This window comes from Anomaloglossus baeobatrachus, chromosome 9 (genome assembly GCF_048569485.1).
Source record: "Anomaloglossus baeobatrachus isolate aAnoBae1 chromosome 9, aAnoBae1.hap1, whole genome shotgun sequence".
In the NCBI taxonomy this organism is placed as follows: domain Eukaryota; kingdom Metazoa; phylum Chordata; class Amphibia; order Anura; family Aromobatidae; genus Anomaloglossus; species Anomaloglossus baeobatrachus.
In genome coordinates, this window is record NC_134361.1 from 91,831,379 (window position 1) to 91,854,995 (window position 23,617).

Consider the following 23,617-nt stretch of genomic DNA (forward strand, 5'->3'; position numbering starts at 1 on the left):
CTGCGTTCAAAATCAGCAACGACATTTGGGAAATGGACGATGTGTCAACAATCAACGATTTGGTGAGAATTTTGCATCGTTAGCGGTTGCTCGTACATGTCACACGCAACGACGTCGCTAACGAGGCCGGTTGTGCGCCACGAATTCTGTGACCCCAACGACATCTCGTTAGCGATGTCGTTGCATGTCAAGCCCCCTTAAGACTTGATTGTGCCATTTTGATTTGAGACTCAGATGAAAATCAAACATATCTCTGATATTTTTGCAGACGCTTGATCTAAAAAAAAATTTGTGAACACCTACATAGACTATGATGGGTAAATGTTTTGTGAGAAACACGTACAAGAAACATAGAAGTCTAGATGAGACTTAAACAGGTTGTCCACTACTTTAACCCCTTCACCCCCGGGCGATTTTTCATTTTTGTTTTCTCCTCCCCTTCTTCCAAGAGCCATAACTATTTTATTTTTTGTCAATATAGCCAAATGAGGGCATTGTTTTTGCGGGACGAGATGTACTTTTGAATGACACAATTCATACTTCACTATACTGTACTGGAAAACGGGAACAAAATTCCAAGTGTGGTGAAATTGCAAAAAAAGTGAGATTTTTTTATTTATTGAGTTCACTATTTGGAAACTTTGACTAGGCATTATGATACCCCAAGTCTGAATGAGTTCGTAGATACCAAACATTTAAAGTTTTACTTTCATCTAATTGGTGACAAAAAAGAAGTTTGTTAAAAAAATGATTTGCGCATTGTCGTCATTTTCCGAGACCTGTAGCATTCTCATTTTTCATGATCTGGGGCTCAGTGATGGCTTATTTTTTGCGTCTTGGGCTGACGTTTTCATTCTACTATTTTTGGGTAGATTCGATGTTCTGATCAGCTGTTATTGTATTTTAATGCAATACTGCAGTGACCAAAAAAATGTAATTTTGTTGTTTGGATTTTTTTTTTCTCGCTACGCCGTGTGCTGATCAGATTAATTGATTTTATATTTTGATAGATCAGGCATTTCTGAACTTGGCAATGCCAAATATGTGTATTTTTTTAGTTTTTTTTATTGTTTTATTTTTAATAGGGCAAAAGGGGAGTGATCTGAACTTTTAGGTTTTATTATTTGTTACTATTTTTTAAAACTTTTTTAAACTTTTTTTTTTATTAATTTTACAAGTCCCCGTGGGGGACTTTATGAATACACTGTCTGATCAATTTTACTGATCAGAAGAAATGCTGATCTCCTGTGAGTGCTGGCGCTCTGACTAACATTCACAAGAAGTGAGTCATGGCAGCGACAAGAGTCTTCATCTGACCCATGACAACCCATTATCGCCCCATGAACATGTCATGGGGCCGTCGATGGCGTTGGAGAATGGCGCAATCACCACCGAAGCACATTAGATTGCGCTGTCAGTGTTTAACAGCGCGATCTTAGGGGTTAAATGGCGTGGGTACATCGGATCAGATGAGCAGACATGTGCAGGGATTATGGCGAGCACACAGTAACGGGACAGACATGACCAAGGATGTACCGGTACATCCTTGGTCGTCAAGGGGTTAACATTGAAGGCCTATCCTTAGGATATTTCATCAATGTCTGATCAGTTGGGATGAAACATCCATTACCCAGCTGATCAGCTGTTCCCGGTGTCAATCGTAACTGCTCCATTACGGAGCTGCACAACACAGCTCCATCATCTCTATAGTGGCCAATGCCGGGTACTGCACACCTGCCCCTTGACAGGCCACATGACAACGGATTGAGACATTGACATTTTTGGGATGTATACCCACCGCTTTTTTTGGCATTTGTTTCAATAAATAGTTTGTGATGAGGAGATCACCATTTCATGCTTCTAGTTAAATGCCGACTTTCATGATAAAATATCACTGTTAACGTTTTCCATTTTTCAGAAATTTCAATTTCATCCGAAAGCCAAATATCCTTAACTTTTTGTGAGTAGTGTATGTGCAGATTATATAAAAAAAAACAGTGAAATGTATAAAAAAACCACATGAAATACAAATCCTTATTATTTATCAATAGACACCTAATCAACAACTCGCATGATATAGTAACAGTGCCTAAACAGCAAAGATCAATTTCATTTTTATGCAAAGTATTGAAATAAAATTCTGCACAGAGACTCTGTAAATTCACAAACATCAAGGATCGCTTAGGTAAATCCCTTTGGATTATTCACACATCACTTTGTGGGAGATCAGTACAATCCCGTTCACTAGGGATTATTTGATCCTCCCAATAAAGCGTATTACAGCCAAAAGAAGCCACTTTGCCAGAATTTATACACGGCTTCCAAACTTCGTACCAAGACACCTTATCAAAAACCTGCTATATATTACGTGATATTGCTCCCTGTAGGTAAGTCATCATTACCTGTTTGATGAGGAGTACTTAGGAAAACCGCTAAATCATATCAGAGATTTCCTTACCTTTTAACACAATGGTGAAAAATAGTAATAAAACCTACTCAGTCCAAAATGACACTAGAGGGCTAATTCACACTGGGCCGTATACCATGCTAGAGGGCTAATTCACACTGGACTCTATACCACACTAGAGGGCTAATTCACACTGAGCCCTATACCATGCTACAGGGCTAATTCACACTGGGCCCTATACCATGCTAGAGGACTAATTCACACTGGGCCGTATACCATGCTACAGGGCTAATTCACACTGAGCCCTATACCATGCTACAGGGCTAATTCACACTGGGCCCTATACCATGCTAGAGGGCTAATTCACACTGGGCCCTATACCACACTAGAAAACTAATTCACACGGGCCCTATACCATGCTAGAGGGCTAATTCACACTGGGCCCTATACCACACTAGAGGACTAATTCACACTGGACTCTATACCGTGCTACAGGGCTAACTCACACTGGGCCCTATACCATGCTAGAGGGCTAATTCACACTGAGCCCTATACTATGCTAGAGGGCTAATTCACACTGAGCCCTATACCATGCTAGAGGGCTAATTCACACTGAGCCCTATACCACGCTAGAGGGCTAATTCACACTGGGCCCTATTCCATGCTAGAGGGCTAATTCACACTGGGCTCTATACCAAGCTAGAGGGCTAATTCACACTGGGCCCTATACCATGCTAGAGGGCTAATTCCCACTGGGCCCTATACCATGCTAGAGGGCTAATTCACACTGGGCCCTATACCATGCTAGAGGGCTAATTCCCACTGGGCCCTATACCATGCTAGAGGGCTAATTCACACTGGGCCCTATACCATGCTAGAGGGCTAATTCACACTGGGCCCTATACCATGCTAGAGGGCTAATTCCCACTGGGCCCTATACCATGCTAGAGGGCTAATTCACACTGGGCCCTATACCACACTAGAGGACTAATTCACACTGGACTCTATACCGTGCTACAGGGCTAACTCACACTGGGCCCTATACCATGCTAGAGGGCTAATTCACACTGAGCCCTATACTATGCTAGAGGGCTAATTCACACTGAGCCCTATACCATGATAGAGGGCTAATTCACACTGAGCCCTATACCACGCTAGAGGGCTAATTCACACTGGGCCCTATACCTTGCTAGAGGGCTAATTCACACTGGGCCCTATTCCATGCTAGAGGGCTAATTCACACTGAGCCCTATACCACGCTAGAGGGCTAATTCACACTGGGCCCTATTCCATGCTAGAGGGCTAATTCACACTGGGCTCTATACCAAGCTAGAGGGCTAATTCACACTGGGCCCTATACCATGCTAGAGGGCTAATTCACACTGGGCCCTATACCTGTGATGATGTCTTGTAATATGTCCTTAGCTTTTTGGTAATGACTCAAGAGACATAATATGCATTTTCAAGAAAATACACAATGATCTCTGCCATGAACCAAGTAAAGTAAGAAGTAATTGCATCAGTCAGCAGCACATGGGGCCATGACCCATTAGAGGAAAGCGGTAGGGATACTGGAATTAGTGATGTACTAGAGAGCAGAGCCTTTCTCTCCTAGCAACAGATGCTTCATCTGGAGGTCAGTCTGGGAAGTGAGGTAGGCAGGTTCACCGAATATTCAGAAGAGCACAGGACGGCTGTGGTCTACAGGAGTAGGCTCACATGCCCTCCCTGCCACGCTGAGGTCATTTAATCCCAAATTTCAGATAATCGCAACATTTTATTTGCATTATTCTGTTTATTCTTCATATCAGTGCAGTATGAGAGGTCTCGGAGATGGCTTTATGATGGGCAGACATGATGCGGATGATTTCATATGCAAAATTTATACATAATCACTTGAAACTGTTACGTAGGCTTAAGAATACACCAAATGATATCATACTCTCCAATATGACACCATACTCTTGGGTATGACATCACTCCCAGTATACAGGCCCGGATTCTGGATACACAGCTGTTCTAATACATAGTACAATGTGTAAAGCCTAGCATTCTGACACATCACTCATTCCTTCTATGTGATATGAATAGCTGAGTGCTTATGGCCGCGGAGAAACACAATCATTCCCACAAGATCTCTATCCATTATTCATTCTAGAAACCAAATTAAAAGCCCCGAATGTTATTCCACAAACACCTTACAACCCATCCAGCTCTGGCTACCTCCCCATTGCAGCATTTATTAACTCTACGTGGTGTGGGCACCTTCCCACAGCACCAGAGCCAAGCATTGCCAGCAGCCCAGTGGAGCTGGCTCTATTTTTAGCTGCAGCTGTCAGTTTCTCGGCGGTGTGAGGCATCATCCTTTGGCTGAGCCGTTTGTATAATGGGAATAGGTCCCCTCCAAATAGTAGAATAACCCATTCGAAGTCAGACGAGGCCGCAACACCATTATTGGGTGGATTATTGCAACAAAAGCACAAAAACAGACAAGCAACATAGCAAGTAGAGGTTCCTAAATAGAAAGTATCCTTACATTGGAACATGCTCTTGATACCTCAATATGGGATGAAGAGTCTAGCAACCTCCCTCTGCACAGAGATGCATCTCCATGTTCTGTAGAGCCAGTAATGATGTGTGTAAAATGGCTGGAGCTTAGCCCCGTAGATCTGCGCTGCCTCTCAGAGAGAAGGGTAGAGATAGCAGCAGCTACCTGGACTCACCATCCCCTCTCTGCCGATGGTCCATGCTAGGTTCTGCCGATCCATCCTGAACGGTGCTTGTTGCCCCCTTACTCCTGGGTTTTACCCCCCTCAATGACAGCTGCAGACTCACATCTGTCTCCCTCAGCGTTATCAGCACATTGGCTCCTGGCTTTGGGGGGGTTTCTTGGGTGGTTGAAGGAGACCCTTTTGCTTTGTGTGTCTCTCACTCTCATACACACATCCCCTCCCCCTCTTTCTGTCTCGCTCACTCCCCTCCTTCTCACCCTTTTTATTCTCAGTCTTTTCCATTTACTCTCATCTCTAAAATGAGTACATTCTTTCTAATTTCACCATCATTGGATTCGTATAGAGAAACACTTTTTTTTTTTCTCAATTACTGATTATACTCTTAAATATATTCTGTATCAATGGCATTATAATTTATTATATTTCTAATTTTAACATTTCACTTGGGGAAAAAATCCGAAATAAATCAGCTAAACCTAGAAAATGATGTACTGATGAGAATGGAGTAAGAGGAGACTATGTCCGACTAAACATTGGATGTCAAGTCTTTTAGCTAAAAATACAAACAATTTATGGCTTCCAAAAATATATTGTTGTGATTAAACATATGTGTGTATATACAGTACATATAGACAAAATAGATATAACTGAACTTCAACATATCAAGCAGATGTGGATTAGCAGGTTCCTTGTTACTCACGTATCTGTTCCCTACAGAATATCATGTTCTGTAAAATTTTAATGTTCTATACGTAATGATGAGCGAGCACTACCATGCTCGGGTGCTCAGTACTCGTAACTAGTGATTAGCGGGCACTACCATGCTCGGGTGCTCTGTACTCATAACTAGTGATGAGCGGGCACTACCATGCTCGGGTGCTCTGTACTTGTAACTATTGATGAGCGAGCACTACCATGCTCAAGTGCTTAGTACTCATAACTAGTGAGGAGCGGGCACTACCATGCTCGAGTGCTCTGTACTCATAACTACTGATGAGCGAGCACTACCATGCTAGAGTGCTCTGTACTCATAACTAGTGATTAACGAACACTACTATGCTCGGGTGCTCGGTACTTGTACCTAGTGATGAGAGAGCACTACCATGCTCGGGTGCTTGGTACTTGTAACTAGTGATGAGTGAGCGCTACCATCTCTGGGGCTCGGTTCTCGTAGCTAGTGATGAGAGGGCACTACCATGCTCGGGTGCTCTGTACTCGTAACTAGTGATGAGCAGGTACTACGATGCTCGGGTGCTCAGTCCTCATAACTAGTGATGAGCAGGCACTACCATGCTAAGGTGCTTGGTACTCATAACTAGTGATGAGCGAGCACTACCATGCTCAGGTGCTCTGTATTTGTAGCTAGTGATGTGCGAGCACTACCATGATCGGCTGCTTGGTACTCATAGCTAGTGATGAGCACACACTACCATGCTCGGGTGCTCAGTACTCGTAACTAATTATGAGCAGGCACTACCATGCTCGGGTGCTCTGTACTCATAACGAGCAGTTGGACGCTCAGACGGGCATAACTCGTGTACCGAGTATAATGGAAGTCAATGAGGAACTCGAGCATTTTACCAGAATATACTGTGTTTCTGTGCTTCTGAATTGGGTCTTACTATACTCTTGTAAACTCCATTTTTTACAACTGAATAGGATTGTTTCTGCGCCCTCTGCAGGGATTTTTGCTTTCACATAAATAGGACAGCCTCAAAAATTGGTACAATTAATGTGCTGCGTGTGAATTCTCCTTGACCCTGGAATTGTAGATTCCGGCCAAAATTAAGCATACACACCCCTTTTTTCAATTCCCCCTTATCCGCTAATAACCACTCAGACACCAATTTAACTTTTGGATAATTTTGGCCATAGCAGCCATTTATTAAACAAATACATAACATGTAAAAATTTGCATTGTGGTAAGGTCCTTGAAGCTAAAACCCTGGTGATTCACATAAAATAACCAAATTGCTCCCAGCCGTTACCCACAGTGGCTCAGGAGCACCAAAGAAGGGTTATTCCTTCATTAACCACCAAAAACACCCACGGGGGCCCCGACATACCCCGTCAGGATCCCCCAAAAATCACCAGGTGACCAACCATTCTGCCAATGAGGGGATCCATACCCGGATAGGTTCCCCGAACCAATTTAAAACCAACTTCAAGGACCCACCAATAAACCTGCCACCAGGCCACTACGACCCGATAAACTTCAATACCACCTCCCACAAGACTTGCAGCCCATTGCGAACTCAAAATCTTTAGGGAGGGCGGGTGGGACTCTCACTGGTGTCCCAGAGTGGGAAAAGTGCCGCTTCTCCCCCAGCTTCACCTTTTAACTGTACCCTGACTTACTCCCCCTCCCCCACCCGTGACATCATGACCTCCACTCCAATCAGTGTCATGCTGGCCTCCACACATGCCCGGGGGGAGGGGGGGGTCAGTGCTCCGGCCATTCTATATATATCCACACTGGTCATATAGGCAGCTGATTCGTGCTTGGGAAATATAATTGTAGTATTGTATCATCATTATGGATGAGCTTTGTAAAGCTCTCATCCGCATGCTGCATATAAACCCATGTTAGTGACCGCTGCTGGATCTGAAGACTGCAGTCTGACAATTTATGCTGCAGATTTGATCTTTTGCAATACAAATGATAACAGCTATTGCCACAATTCTTGTACAAAATCTGCATGATTTGATGTAGATTTAAGGATTCCATATTTTGCCAATGTAGATGAGTTCATTGTGCATATATCCTTAAAGGGGTTGTCCAGTCTAAAGTGATAAGTCTGCAGTGACTTTATAGGTCACTCTATGTGACTGCAGACTTACGAATCCTCACATCACACGCACTGCATGCTGGGAGGATTGACCGGTTTCTGAACCAGGACCGTAATTGTGCAGTATGCATGTTCCTGGCCAGAACCCGACTAGTGGGCACAGCCTCACTCCATACAAGTGTATAGAGCAATGTCATGCCCACTGTACAGCCACGCCTACTAGTCGGACACACCCACTCCATACACTTGTATCACACAAGGCCACGCCCACTAGTCTGATTCTGGCTGGGAACATGCATATTGGACAATTGCAATCACGTGACCGCCGACTCAGGAACCAGTGAATCCTCGCAGAGCCCAGTGTGTATGCTGGGAGGATTCATAATTCTGCAGTTACATACAGTGACACATAGAGGGACTGCACACATCACATACCTTTAGTTGTGAGATCGGATGTATAGTTTCTGAAACATAGGCAAGTAAAGTTTGTGAAATGCAATGTTATTTGACTGATAAGTGATCCAGAATACCTAATAGGTGGGTCGGGTTTTGCTAGTTATTCCCGCCCCTGTCTGCCTGCCTGTACTTCCTCTCCCCTGTCCTTCCTCCCCCTGTAATAACAGAGACAGGGGGAGGAAGGACAGGCGGCAGGAAGGTCAGGCAGGCAGACAGGATTGGGAATAATTAGCAACAATTAACTATTACATATACTGTATAGCGCCACTAATTTCAAAAATTACTCTCACTGTCCCCATTGGGGGTCACAATCTAAATTCTGTATCAATGCATCTTTGAATTGTAGGGAAACCTTGTACCTGGAGGAAACCCACACAACACGGGGAGAACATACAAAATCCTTACAGATGTTATTCTTGGTAGAATTTTTATCCAGGACCCCCGTGCTGCAAAACAACAGTTATAACCGCTGAGCCACCATGCTGAATACTTTTTACACTTCAAACATCTGACCTATCCTAAGCTGCGGGTACGAGGGTTTGCCTTTGCACATAAACTAAGGTGCTACCATTCACTGGCAGTAAATGAAAACATACAGGGGGTACGGAAAGTATTCAGACCCCTTTACATTTTTCACTCTTTCATTGCAGCCATTTGGTAGATTCAAAAAAGTTCATTTTTTTCTCATTAATGTACACTCTGCACCCCGACTTGACAAATAAAAAAACAGAAATGTAGATATTTTTTTCAAATTTATTAAACAAGAAAAATTGAAATATCCCATGGTCATAAGTATTCAGACCCTTTGCTCAGACACTCATATTTAAGTCACATGCTGTCCATTTCCTTGTGATCCTCCTTGATATGGTTCTACTCCTTCATTGGAGTCCAGCTGTGTTTTATTAAACTGATAAGACTTGATTTGTAAAGGCGCACACCTGTCTATATAAGACCTCACAGCTCACAGTGCATGTCAGACCAAATGAAAATCATGAGGTCAAAGGAACTACCCAAGGAGCTCAGAGGCAGAATTGTGGCAAGGCACAGCTCTGGCCAAGATTACAAAAGAATTTCTGCAGTACTCAAGGTTCCTAAGAACACAATGGCCTCCATAATCCTTAAATGAAAGACGTTTGGGACCACCAGAACTCTTCCTAGACCTTGCCAACAAGCCAAACTGAGCAATCCTTGGAGCTAAGCCTTGGTGAGAGAGGTAAAGAAGAACCCCAAGATCACTGTGGCTGAGCTCCAGAGATGCAGGAGGGAGATGGGTGAAAATTCCACAAAGTCAACTATCACTGCAGATCTCTACCAGTTGGGCCTTTATGGCAGAGTGGCCCAACGGAAGCTTCTCCTCAGTGCAAGACACATGAAAGCCTGCATATAGTTTGCAAAAAAAGACATGAAGGACTCCCAGACTATGAGAAATAAGATTCTCTGGTCTGATGAGACGAAGATAGAACTTTTTGGTGATAATTCTAAGAGGTATGTGTGGAGAAAACCAGGCACTGCTCATCACCTGCCCAATACAATCCCAACAGTGAAACATGGTGGTGATGGCATCATGGTATGGGGATGTTTTTCAGCTGCAGTGACAGGACGACTGGTGCAACTGAAGGAAAGATGAATGCGGCCAAATACAGAGATATCCTGGAAGAAAACCTCTTCCAGAATGCTCTGGACCTCAGACTTGGCCGAAGGTTCACCTTCCAACAAGACAATGACCCCAAACACACATCTAAAATACCAAAGGAGTGGCTTCAGAACAACTCTGTGACCATTCTTGATTGGCCCAGCCAGAGCCCTGACCTAAACCCAATTGAGCATGTCTAGAGAGACCTGAAAATGGCTGTCCACAAACCTTCACCATCCAACCTGACGGAACTTGAGAGGATCTGCAAGGAAGAATGGCAGAGGATCCCTAAATCCAGGTATATCCCTAAATCCAGTGTGTATATATATATATATATATATATATATATATATATATTTATACATGGGAAGCTGCATATCTTTTTATGTAGCTGTACATTGTGTTTTGATTGTTGCATATTGTAAATTTCATATTCTCATGTGCCCTAACCCCAAGAATATATACTAATTAGACAAGTATATAGGTATGCCGTTCTGTCTGAACTTTATGGCAGCGCATGTGTAACTTCTTTATTTTGCAGAACAGTGGACAGGACACTCTAGGTGCACGTTCTACAAGCGAGACCCCCACCAACTAGACCTGTATGGCAAATCCTGAGCACAAGTACTGACGATAAAAATAAGGGTTGTTTAATGCAGCATTGCTGGTTCGGCTGCCATAGAATCTTTTCTGGTGTCATAATATTACATAGGTCTGCTGGAATGTTTTTCCACTTGCTTGCAGTCTCACAATTCCATAATACATTTATCTGCTACATGCTCGACTTTCAACATCTTATACAAAAGAAGCCCCCAAAAAAAGTCTCCAGTGTAACTCCTGCCATTCATAAATAATCAAAAAAATTAAACTCTTGTTGTAAATGGGAATGTACCTTATGTGCATGAGGGTCTATATACTGTATCTTGTGCACATGGTAAAAATGCCCACCCGGCGGTCTGCATATTGAGGAGTTAGTAAGCCTTACTCTATACTGTATGACTCAAGTGAATAAATATTTCATGTGCATTTCAGGTTGTGCTGTCTCAAAGCTTTTATAAAGATAAAGAATTGGAAATGTGTCATTGTCACTAAGCTGTAATACCTGGCCGATCACTGCATAGAAAACACTGGGAAAACTATTACATAAGCCAATCCAGTACATGTTGTCATTGTGGGAAAACCCCAGTGGCAGACTTTCCACTACAAGAAGTCAGAAAGTGGATAGAAGAGACTAAATCAACCATAGAACCCTCTCATGATATAGGGCCCCATCATCATATACGGCCCCCATTATGATATAGAACTCCATCATGATATAGAACTCTATCATAATATAGAACCCTATTATGATATAGGACCCTATTATGATATAGGACCCTATCAAGATATATGTCACGCTCCCGATGCCTCAGCACCGCTCCTTACCCACTGAGCCGGTCTCACCATCCAGGCACCGCTCCTTACCCATTGATCCAGTCTCGCCATCGCACCATCGCTCCTTGCTCACTGATCCTGTCCACGTGTCCGCCGATCACGGCTGCCGCTCCCGCTCATGCTCCCCTGCGTCCTGTTCCTGGTCTCAGGAGTCTGACTCTGAGTCTTAGACACATGGTTCTGTATAGGACTGGGCCGCGCCCACTTTCCTGGTCTTATAGGCCCAGCACACCTGAAGCAGGATTTTGCATAGGGCTTTGCTGGGTATACAGGACTGGCCTTTCCATGTGGGCGTGGCCTGATCAACGTGTCTTGTAAATAAGTGTCTTGGAAGGACGTGTCCTAAAGCCTTGTCTTTTGAGCTAGGTGCTCAGGTCCCCTTGTGCCCTGTCCTGTTTTACTGCTTGTCCTTGCTACCTGGTATCTGTGCCTGTATCCTGTACTGTCTAAGGAACCCCGAGACCCTGGTGACCTGGTTCTACCCGTACCTGCCACGCTAGTGCTCCGGCTACCGTGTACCCTGCCCTCCGATAGGGTGCTCGGCCCAGTGGATCCACCTCCTGGGCCTACCAGTCCTCCTGGCACTCACAATATAGAACCCCATCATGATATAGGGCCTTATCATGATTTAGGATCCTATCATGATATAGGACCCTATCATGATATAGGTCTCCATCACGATATAGGACCCCATCATGATATAGGGCCCCATCACAATATAGTACCCCATCCTGATATAAAACCCTGTTGTGACATAGGACCCTATCGTGATATAGGACCCTATCATCACGCTTTTCAGGAGAGGGGTTTCTTTCATTAATACTTTAGGTCTTCTAGTTTTCCTCCTTTCTTTGGTCTTCTATGACCTGAATTCATTGTCCGAGTCTTTCCTTCCATCATTCATTATTGGATCACTTTAGTTGTCTATATTCTTAGCCTTTGTGCATGTCTATATTAATTTAGGACTTGCGTATTACATTATGTATATAGTGATTTTTGATATTTACACTTTGATAATTTGCGCTGGGTTCCTCCTGTGAAGGTTGGGGATCAGAACCCGTCTGGAGCTCGCTCTTGTTTAATAATGAGAAATGTTTTATTTGCTCAAATGTAATAAAATTGCAATTGAGACATTTATCAGGAGCCCTGTACACTTTAATAAACATGTAACAAATTGATTACATATTTTATGGTGCCATAACAATTGTAATGACTGTGCTTATATTAAATGGCATATCAATAATATATAGGCTACAAAAGTTATATTCATGGGCATCTCTACCAAACCAATGTTCATCAACTATATCAGTTCCAACCTTCACTACTTTTAAAGATAACAGGTGATGCTATGGAACTTGTGCAGGTCTTAGGTCAGGTCATCAATATGGAGTCAGTAGAGGTCTGACATCTATTTCTCCTACCGATCAGCTGTTACCACCCACTATACTGTGTAATGGCCGTTCTCGAGTGCCGCAGCTCAGCTCCCATTCACATCTATACTGCACAACGCATTAAACCCTTAACACAGTACGACATATAAGTACCTCTGTGTGGAGAGGGCTCACAAGCTGAGCTCCCTCATAAAGCGGTATTTGTTGGCTATGTTACATAGCCGCTATCTGTGTTTAATAGTCATGGCCAAAGTTGAGCTCCAGTAACAGCTATTAACCATTTAATAGCGTTATTCAGCTCTTCCACCCATGGCTGGATTTCAATGTTTAAGCCATTTTCAATGGCTAAAACATTAGAGTGGCTGTGATTGGCTGAGCGGCATTCGTCAGCCAATCACAGCCTCTGTAGGTCCAAGGGGGAGACACCACCCCTCCTGAAGTCAGGCAGAGGTCCCCTCCTTTTTGTAAACCGATCGCACTCACCAGGGCTCCGGTCCGCGATTTTGCCATGACGTACTGGATACGTCATGGGTCCTTAAGTACCAGGGAGCCATGACGTACCCAGTACTTCATGGGTCACTAACTAACACAAATGAATACAGAGAACTGGATCGCCGGAGCCGTTTTTTGCCGGTTCGGGGAACCGGCTGCTATTTTAACAACCGGTTCGCCCAAACCGGACAGAACTGACTGAATCCCACCCCTGCTTCCACCAATTGACTTTATTCCGAGAAATGCACGGTAAAAAAAACACACCAAAGATGCTGCAAAAAAAGCACCTTGTTTTTTGGTGCATGTTTCTGCCAGAAGATGCAGAAAATGTATGCACCAAATACTCAGCGTGCGCACTTATCCTTAATCTCTGATTGGCTATCACTCTCGCATGACACGACCGCACAGCAACTCGCTTATTCATTGGTGAAGTGATATTTTGTGCAAAATATCATCATTCTAGACCAGGGATGTCAAACTCACATACACAAAGGGCCCAAATTAAAAACGTGGACTTTTTTGAAAGTGTGTGTGGGATTTTCCCCTCCTGCACCTGTGATGCCTCCACTTAGTGGGGGTTTAGCTGTATCCTGCTAGAGTACTAGTTTTTGGCCTGGGCGATGTACAACTGCAGCCCATCTTTGCCAAAAAAAAGTTTGGCAGAAAAGAGTGGATTGGAAGCGAATGAGTTGGAGCGATGAGATGAAAATCAATAGACTAGGCTCTGAGGGGTGAAAATGGACCATGAAGAAGCAAGTGAAAAAGAGGCTAACAGATCTAGAAATAGAAGGAACTGCCAAGTTCGGGGAAGGAAACCTGATGATATGGGGTTGTTTACAACCAAAGGCGTTGGATACTTGACCAAGATCAATGGTGGTCTCAATGTTGAGCTATATATGAGTATCCTAGTATCCTACAAGGCAAGTTACTTCATAAACTCGACTAATATGGGTTGGAAAAGGATGACATGGTGTTCCAGCAGGACAACGACCCGAAGCATATGTCAATATTGGTGAAAAAATGGTCCAATGACAATGACGTAGAGGTGCTAGATTGACTCCCACTGTCCCCAGACCTCAACCCAATCAAATACTTGTGGGTAGAATAGAAGAAAAAGCTGTATACATACCCAAGTGAGTTGACCAGTATGCACCAACAGGTAATGTGAAGAAAAGACCTGGAATCAGATTTCGGTCAAGACGGGTTTGAATCTGATAGAGAGCATGCCCAGAAGGATTTACTCAGTTTTGAAAACCAAAAGGTGGATTTACAAGATACAAACAATCTAATAAAAGTTAAAATTTAGATTTTTAGGAGTAAAACAGTAACAATTCAGTGACAAGACAAGAATATGCATAACTAACCATATCCTAAATAATTACAAGCCAAATTTATGTATATGATAGTCAAGACGATTGTCTATAAAATAAAGGTAGTGTCACGCTCAAAGCTGTAGTGGATGGTGAAATATGGAGCCTGAAAATCAAAAATTCAAAACATTATTACTCTTTTGCATGTCACTGTAAGTGTCCCCCATCCTGGTATATATGTCCCCATCCTAGTATATATGTCTTCATCCTGGTATATATGTCCCCCATCCTGGTATATATGTCCCCCATCCTGTTATATAGATCCCCCATCCTGGTATATACAGTATGTCTTTATCCTGGGCCGCTACCTGGTATATATAGTCCCTGTTCTGCCTCTGCATTAAAAAAAAATTCTACTCACCTTCTTCTGCTGCCCCGACATGCAGCGTCCTCTTGTTCAGCCGGCACCAGAGTGAGCAACTGACATCGGCATGTGAGCTAACATTGCCATGCACCCCCAGTCACAGCACGCCAACGTCAGCTGCCGAACTCTGATTGTCCGGCAGTATGTATAGCAGTGCAGGGACCCAACTGGTCTCTTTGCTGCTATATACTTTAGCTGGATGTGCATCATCGGATGGACATCCAGCCAAAGTAAGTGGAAAGGTCGACAGGCTCCCTCCACCCCTGAGCCTGGTCACACTCATGATCTCTGCGACCGTGATTGTTACACCCCTGGTAAGACTGGCCAAAACTGCTTTCAGAAACCTCTGGTGGCTTAGCTATATTAGCTTATCTTCGGTGGGAAGGATTTAGTATTCACTCACCAGAATCACCTTTTGGGGGAAGTCAGGAGGCCCTCATACACATCAGATTATCATACAGTCCAGCCAAAATCGGTGCGTTTGGATGATACTAGTCTAATGTACATATGAGTTTTTAGACAAACAACAGCACTGAACAAAAGTATAAGGCCTAAAATATCAAATTTTAATTTATACGTAATTTTTTAAAAAGATAAATGATAAAAAAGTATATAGTAGTACAGATGTAAAAAGAGCGGACAGACTTGTAGAAAATTACATAAAATTCAATGTGGAAAATAATTTTCAGAAAATATCCCTATATAAAAGGTGCCAAGTGCATAAATTATATATTAGAATAGGAAGATGATGTTATGTATATATATGAACAAAAGTAATATTATATAATTTCATTTACTAAATAACTCCCTGAAGAAGTGAACACATGAAACGTACGTTGGGGCTGTAGGATTGAACAGACTTGACTCTTGTAGTAAGTTAATTATTTACAGCCATATATTTGTACTGTTCCCACTAGGTCTAGGCAAATGTCCCTTATAGTCTTATCCTGACCTTATGTATATTGTAACAGCATTGCTCCCACCAGCCATTTTAGGTAGTTTTTACTGAATCACTATTTTCTATTTACATCTAATTTTGTAATCTTGCTATGTTTAGTGAGCTATGTCTATTTAATTAATTCTATATACTATGATTGGATTTTACTTGCCTTGGCTATAGGACAAATTATTTATCTCTCTTAGTACTTATAGTTAATTATTTATTGTCCTCTTAATGTGGGGCTAGTGCAAAATTTACACCTAGCGTTTTTTGCACTGAATTTTCCTATACCTGAAGGGAATTGTATATTTTACATGATTATAATTATAATAATTAAATAGACGTTTTTTCAGTGTATGATAACTTTTGTCATAATTCCTGTTTTATTGCCTGTTATTGAAGTAAATGACATTATATAATATTACTTTTGTTCATATATATATACAAAACATCATAATCCTATTCAAATATATAATTTATGCACTTGACATACAGGGATATTTTCTGAAAATTATTTGATATATTGAATTTTATGTCATTTTCTACAAGTCTGTCCGGTCGGGAAGAAGCAAACATGTTAGGTTGGCAAAATACTTATACATATCCAGAAAACACGATGTCGCCTGGAGGAGATTCAGTGAGAAGAGATTATTTAGGGTAATGTGGATTTGCTTTTCTCACCCAGAGTAGAGCTTCTCAATGTTTTTCCAATAGGGCCTAAACATTCAGAAGATGGCAGGTGGTTGGTTGGTTGGATGGTTGATATTCCATGCAAATATTTTTTAAAAACACCAACGATTTACCTTAACCCTAGAACGCGCAACCATAGAAATCTACCATAGAAAACAAGTGACCTAGGAGGCCTGCGAGTCTCCAGGTATGCGTTCTAGGGTTAATAGTTGTCTCTTGAGCCTAGTAGAACAGAGTTAATCCATGTGTTTTCCATGTGAAATTTACAAGAATAAAGGGCGCTTTACACGCAGCGACATGGCTAGCGATGTCGCTCGTGAAAGCACCCGCCCCCGTCGTTTGTGCATCATGGGCAAATTGCTGCCCGTGGCGCACAATATCGCTAGTCCCCGTCACACATACTTATCTTCTTAGCGACGTCGCTGTGGCCAGTGAACAGCCTCTTTTCTAAGGGGGCGGTTTGTGCGGCGTCACAGCGATGTCACACAGCAGGCGTCCAATAGAAGCAGAGGGGCGGAGAGCAGCCGCATGAAAGTCACGCCCACCTAGTTGCCGGAGGACGCAGGTAAGGTGAGGTTCCTCGTTCCTGGGGTGTCACACGTAGCGATGTGTGCTGCCTCAGGAACGACGAACAACCTGCATCCAAAAGCAGCAACGATATTTTGGAAAGGACGACATGTCAACAATCAACGATTTTGTAAGTATTTTGCATCGTTAGCGGTCACTCGTGCGTGTCATACGCAACTACGTCACTAACGAGGCCGGATGTGTGTCACGAATTCCGTGACCCCAACGACATCTCATTAGCGATGTCGTTGCGTGTGACGGGGCCTTAAGCATGATGATTCCTCTCTCGATTGATATTTTTCACACTGATTTTTATTCAGTGCATACAGAAAATATCCTAGGTATTTGCACTGGATGTAGAATTTTAGTGGTTTCTTAGGCTGGTTTCACACTACGTCTTTTTAACATCCGTCCTTAACGTTATTTTAGCGGAAGTACGGATCCAGTGCAAATGCGTTTTCATTTCAATGCATTTGCAATGGACTCGCGTTAACATCCGTTCACCTGCGTTTGTGTGCGTTATAGTGAGGATCCAGTGACTTGCAGTTTTTTAACATGTTTCAAAAACGCTACTTGTAGCGTTTTTGAGCTCCGTCCAAATACTGCAAATTGCTGGATCCTGACTATAACGCACGCAAACGCAGGTGAACGCTGGCGTGCTCATAGACAGGATCCTGCTTTTGTACTGAGCATGCCCAGAAAGTACTGAGCATGCCCAGAACCAGTCTCGCGTGATCTGTCTATCTCTCTACTCCCTCCCTCACCCTCTCTCTCTCTATCTCTGTCTTTCCCCCTTCCTCTCTCTCCCACCTGAGAGCTGCGAACACTCGTAACCAAGGTAAATATCGCGTAACCACTTCTCTTAGTTACCCGATGTTTACGTTGGTTACGCGTGCAGGCAGCCCTGCTCCTAGCAGCTGCAGACACTCGTAACCAAGGTAAATATCGCGTAACCACTTCTCTTAGTTACCCGATGTTTATGTTGGTTACGCGTGCAGGCAGCCCTGCTCCTAGCAGCTGCAGACACTCGTAACCAAGATAAATATCGGGTATCCAAGGCCGATGTTTACCTTGGTTACCAGCGTCTGCAGCTGTCAGAAGCCTCCTCCCAGTCTAGTTCCCCTCACTCCCGATCACATGACTCCAATGCCCATCCCCTAAACATCCAGTGCAGGATCCTGCAAAATAACATATGCGTTTGCATACGTTATTTGCTGTAAAAGCAGGATCCGTACTTCCGCTAAAAAAACGTTTTCAGCGGATGTTAAAAAGACGTAGTGTGAAACCAGCGCCTCCTTCACACATAAGTGATTCTGGCACATATGTTGCTGTTTTTACACGTACCAGAATCAAGGACATACGCAGACCCATTATAATCAATGGGTCTGTGCACACATCAGTGATTTCTCACTGACCGTGTGTCCGTGTGGCGCACACGAGTGTCCACCTGTTCCATAAGGAGACAAGTCCCTTTTTCTCTGGCATCACTGATGTCCCATGGACCACACAGTGGTGTGATCCATGTGACACGTACTGGAGAAGACACGTGCCTTTGAAATACAATGATTTTTATATTCACCCGTCTCCAGCGATGATGTCTCCTGCTTCCAGGCCGGCTCATTATGCTCATGAATATTCACTGCACAGCCAACCTGGAAATAACAGCAGAGGAAAGACAGTGGCGGCTGGAGACATCAACACCACGGAGAGCAATGCCAGGGATAGGTGAGTATAGGAATGCTTGATCTCTGTGTGCTATCACGGATAGCACACAGAGAACACACATGTGCCAAAATCACGGCAAACGAAGGGCCAAATGCATCTTTAACTTCAGTGAAAAACATGTGTGTTTTTGACTGACGTGTGAAAGAGACCTTACAGACATAGGTGCAAAATCCATGAGGATAAATGTGCTTTTTTTAGATCATCTTTTTGCACTTTTTTTGCACACTGCAAAATTAGAGCAGAAAATAACCCATTGACTTATATTGGATTCAGAATGTTAGTGGATTTGAAAATGGTTAAGGTGCATTATCTTTACCTATATCCTTATCAGGTCCTTAACACAACTTATTGCCTGAATTTTTATCAGTGATTAAACAGTACTGACAGCTATTTGATATTAATCTTCGTCAGGCTGCATAATTTTGCCAAAATTTCTCGACCCCTTATCTCGGAAGGGGGTGGAGATATTTTATTGAAATTTAGCCAATATATTCTGGACCAAAACTGCAGAGATGTCACGAAATTTCAGCCCTCTACGGCTTTTCGAAAAAAAAAATTATTGCAATTTAAAAAGGAAATAGTTACAATTGTAGCTATTCAGCCGGACGAAGGTTAAATGGAATCTGTCAGCAAGTTTTTGCTATGTAATCTGAGGGCAGCATGATGTAAGGACAGAGATCCTGATTATAGCTGTTTGCTGTTGTTTCAATACAATCAGTGTTTTATCAGCAAGATATTATCACTGCCAGACTAGTTTCCCTTGTGCCTCCTGGTCCAACCACCCCCCAGCAATGATTAGCAGGTTACTGCCAATATACAATGTACATAGAAAGCTGCTAATCAGTGGTGTCTATGGAGTTAGCATTCTGATCTCTGCTAAACTAAATGATACATCACTGGAATCAGTATCTCTTACACTACCTCATGCTGCCCCCACATGAGGCAGCAAAATCCTGGTGACAGATTCCGTATATGAGCTTTTTATATTGTTTTTGCATCTTCCATTTCTATATGATATGATTTCTTTAAACATTGCTCCATGGAATACAGATTTTTTTCCACACAGATGAAAAGGTTACAGATGTAATTACTCATCTTTCATTATATATACCAATATTTTTACAATTCTTTTTCAGAATTCTCTCTTTGAGTCACTCTCAGGTTCGCGGGATGTAAAACCTGTTGATATATGGGTTACATCATGAGCAGAGGCCACAGACTATGGTTTACAGGTTTCTCTAATTACCAAGGTAGTATGTATTGAAGTAGTGTATTTCTCAGAACACCTAAGTAGATAGGTGGGTCTGAGATGGAGGCGGACAGACCAGATCTAGCGCGGAATTAGCGGTGACTCAGCCTCTGTGCTTAAACAATGGGAAAATCTTGAGTCAGAAGCCGCATCCTTCCTGAATATGTTCAGCCATCAAACAGGTTATGTGTCTACATCTGCTGCCATATGTGATTGTAGTATCTCACAGTATTAACAGACAAAACAAAATGCATAAAGGGAAGAAATACTCTTCAGAAGTAATTTTAACCATAAGGAAAACAATCATGTGCAGTAAGGAGGTTACTATTAATGTGTGTGATGATGTTATGAATTATTCCAGAAGTATTAGGTCTTTAGGTTTTATTGAATATGACCTCTGGAGTAATTGAGCAGTTGGTTCCACTTTCATACTGTCACGGTAATAGGGGAGAGCAGGGGACTCCTAGCTGTCCCTTATCTCAGAGTTACCTCTGAAGGTGAGGATGTCTGAGCCGCCACCCTGGCCCTGCTTCTTACCAGCCCTTATCTTATATCCCCTTCCTCCCTACCCCAGGGGAGGACCGGGACAGGAGTGTGATAACACCAACAGAGATAGACAAAACATGGAAAACCAAAACTCTGTCTCACAGCACACTCACACAGAGGTAAATGATAATAACAGGTAAGGAGGAAAATAGAAGCGAGAGAGAAAACAATAACAAGAGAATTCCACAACAACTCCGAGCACCACACAATATTATCAGTAGCATGACTGGAACACACCAGCACATAGACCAACACAGCAATAAACTATAATCGGCATGGGAAGACAGATACCCCTATCTTAAAAAGGTGGGGAGTAAATGTGATAGGTTTTCAATAACATATAATCCTTGATGTAACCAGCAGGCTAGCCGAGGTGAACTCTTGCTAGCCTGACCATTAATGAGCACCCAGCTGGTCGACGCCCGTGCCTGCCTGTGTAACTTAGAAACAGCAGAGAAACCATAGTATGGAGTGTCAGAATCCGTAGTGTGAACAGCGTCTGATGCAGCCATGACACTTGACGAGTGTTTGAGCAAAATTCCGTGTGACACACAAAAAAAAACTAATACCCCAAAATACTATTCTTGCACATGGAAACATATGCATATACTAATAAAAGTGTTATTTGTGTCTTAAGTGGATATGTCCAGTCCACCATAGCGACTTATCTATCCAGTGGACGTTGATTGTTGGATCTCCCATGAAGTCCATAAACCAAAGCTCCAGAGTCCACCATTTAAAGGGACCTACATTCACTTTGATGGCTATCTCTGTCATTCTTATAGAAAATGAATGGAGGGGTGGTATTCAAGCAAGACGATTGATCCATTCAAATTGGAGGCTCCAGTAACCTAGTCTATGAATAGTTAATAAGTTTTTTTTTTTATTGCCTAACCCTTTTTAAGTTTTTAGAAAGAGAGCATAAATTATATTTATTGAGATCATAATGGATCCATGGAGTCCAAAAAGGCACCTACAACTGCCCAGATTTGTCCTATAGTTATGGGGATGTGCCTATCCAAAATCAACAAGAAATAATAGAGGTAAAAAAGTATTCATTCTGGATAGTGATGGAATTGTATTCTATTTAGGGGTCCTAGGTCCAGTATTTGCAACAATCCATGGATTTACAAAACTATTGGGAAAAAGGATCAGGGGTGCCCTCATCTTCTCACGTCTACCCGTCTGATATTTTGTTGCTCAAATAAACTCTATTTGGCATATTACACCGGTGCAATATTTATTATGTAGGACAGGGCAGATGTAGGCAGAATTCTTATGTCGTACATATTCATATGGTCTCATTCAGACGCCAGTATTTCATGTACATGTTTCATCTATGTTTTGATCAGATATTGCATGTACCCATTATAATCTATAGGGCTCTACATAATTTCAGAGTTTTTCAGATTAAAGGGAACCAAACAGGTCCAATATGCACCCAGACCCACGAGCAGTTCTGGGTGTATATTACTAATCCCTGCCTAACCGTCCCTGTATCTAGCATAGATAAAGAGATCTTTAGAAAAAGTATTTCTAAAGATCTTTTATCGTATGGTAATGAGCGCGGGGACTAGCCCAAGGGCACTATATTCCCCGACTAGTCCGACCTCTTAGCATGTTAGTACTCCCACAGGGGTGTGTAAATATGCTATTCAATGCAGATACACCAGCTGTGCCACGCGTAACCCGTGTGACCGGTGACCGATGATCTCAATACCCGGCACTTACGGTCATGCGCAAGTGTACGCATCCCAGCTTCAGAGAAGTCTACTGCATATGACTGGAAGTGCTGGGCATTCAGAAGCGCAGTCACAGCGAACACAGGTACGTGCATCAACACTTGTGACGCTGAATTGAATAGCATGTTAGTACACCCCTGTGGGAGTGCTCACATGCTAAGAGGGTGGTTAGTTGGGGGATATAAGCCTTTGGGACTAGTCATCTCGCTCTTTAGCATAAGATAAAAGATCTTTACAAAATACTTTTTCCAACGATCTCTTTGTCTATGCTAGTGTATACAGGCACAGTTAGGCAGGGATTAGCAATATGCACCCAGAACTGCTCGTACACCTGACAGGTTCCCTTTAAAGGTCGACATAAACCCATCAAGTTCAACCTATAGCTTAACATGTTGATCCAGAGGAAGGTAAAACGCCATGATGCAGATGCAAATAGACCCATAGTGGGGAAAAAATTCCTTCCCGACTCCACATACCACAATCAGACTAGATCGCTGGATTTAACGTCCCATACCCATAGCCTGCAATATATTTTTCAAGAAACAACCTTTATCACATATCCAAAGTTTTTTGCAGACTGACTGCAAAAAATGGAGACATCAGTTATTTATCAAAGCCACAGGTCAAACTTCCCAAATTTAGGATTTATGTTATGACCCAACAGCAGTGTATAACATAATCCTATGTTATTTTATCTTCATGTCTGACAAGGAGATTATTCGCATGTTGTAGCATAGTCTCTGTAATATCAGAAGACAAAAAACGGAAAGATGGGTTAAAAAATAAAATGTACCGGCCATGCCAAGTATGCTTTGAAATTTAAAGTATTTTAAGTATTTTCTTGTAATTAGCAGTTTTTGGATGGCACGTGTTCTAGTATCATCCACTTCAGTTTCAAGAGCCCCTTTTGTTTCAAGATTTGTGCTTGCTGATTGATGCATAAGCATTTTATCAGACAGCAAGATGTAAAAAGTTGGCTCTGGAAATGTTAACTTTCTCACTGCTGAGAAAAATAGCGGAAAGCATAAAATAATCTTGTAGAATATATTAGGGAATTACAACAATAGGAATTTTCTAGTGGTTATTTCTG

The 23,617-nt window shown here is 42.5% G+C and overlaps 1 protein-coding gene across 5 annotated transcripts in view; it reads right to left on the minus strand.

Annotated features, from left to right (window-relative positions):
• The window catches only part of ARHGEF9 (Cdc42 guanine nucleotide exchange factor 9), a 602,462-nt gene that overhangs the window by 351,530 nt on the left and 227,315 nt on the right, over positions 1–23,617 (minus strand). Inside the window, exon 1 of one of the 5 annotated variants that reach the window (XM_075323882.1) lies at positions 5,131–5,350. The exons of 1 other annotated variant lie outside the window; for it this stretch is intronic. In XM_075323882.1, coding sequence (XP_075179997.1) covers positions 5,131–5,175 — 45 coding nt within the window. In that variant the 5' untranslated portion in view covers positions 5,176–5,350. Of the gene's footprint in view, positions 1–4,943; positions 5,351–23,617 lie in introns of those variants that run through there. 3 more of the 5 variants (XM_075323884.1, XM_075323886.1, XM_075323885.1) reach the window with 3 other exon arrangements.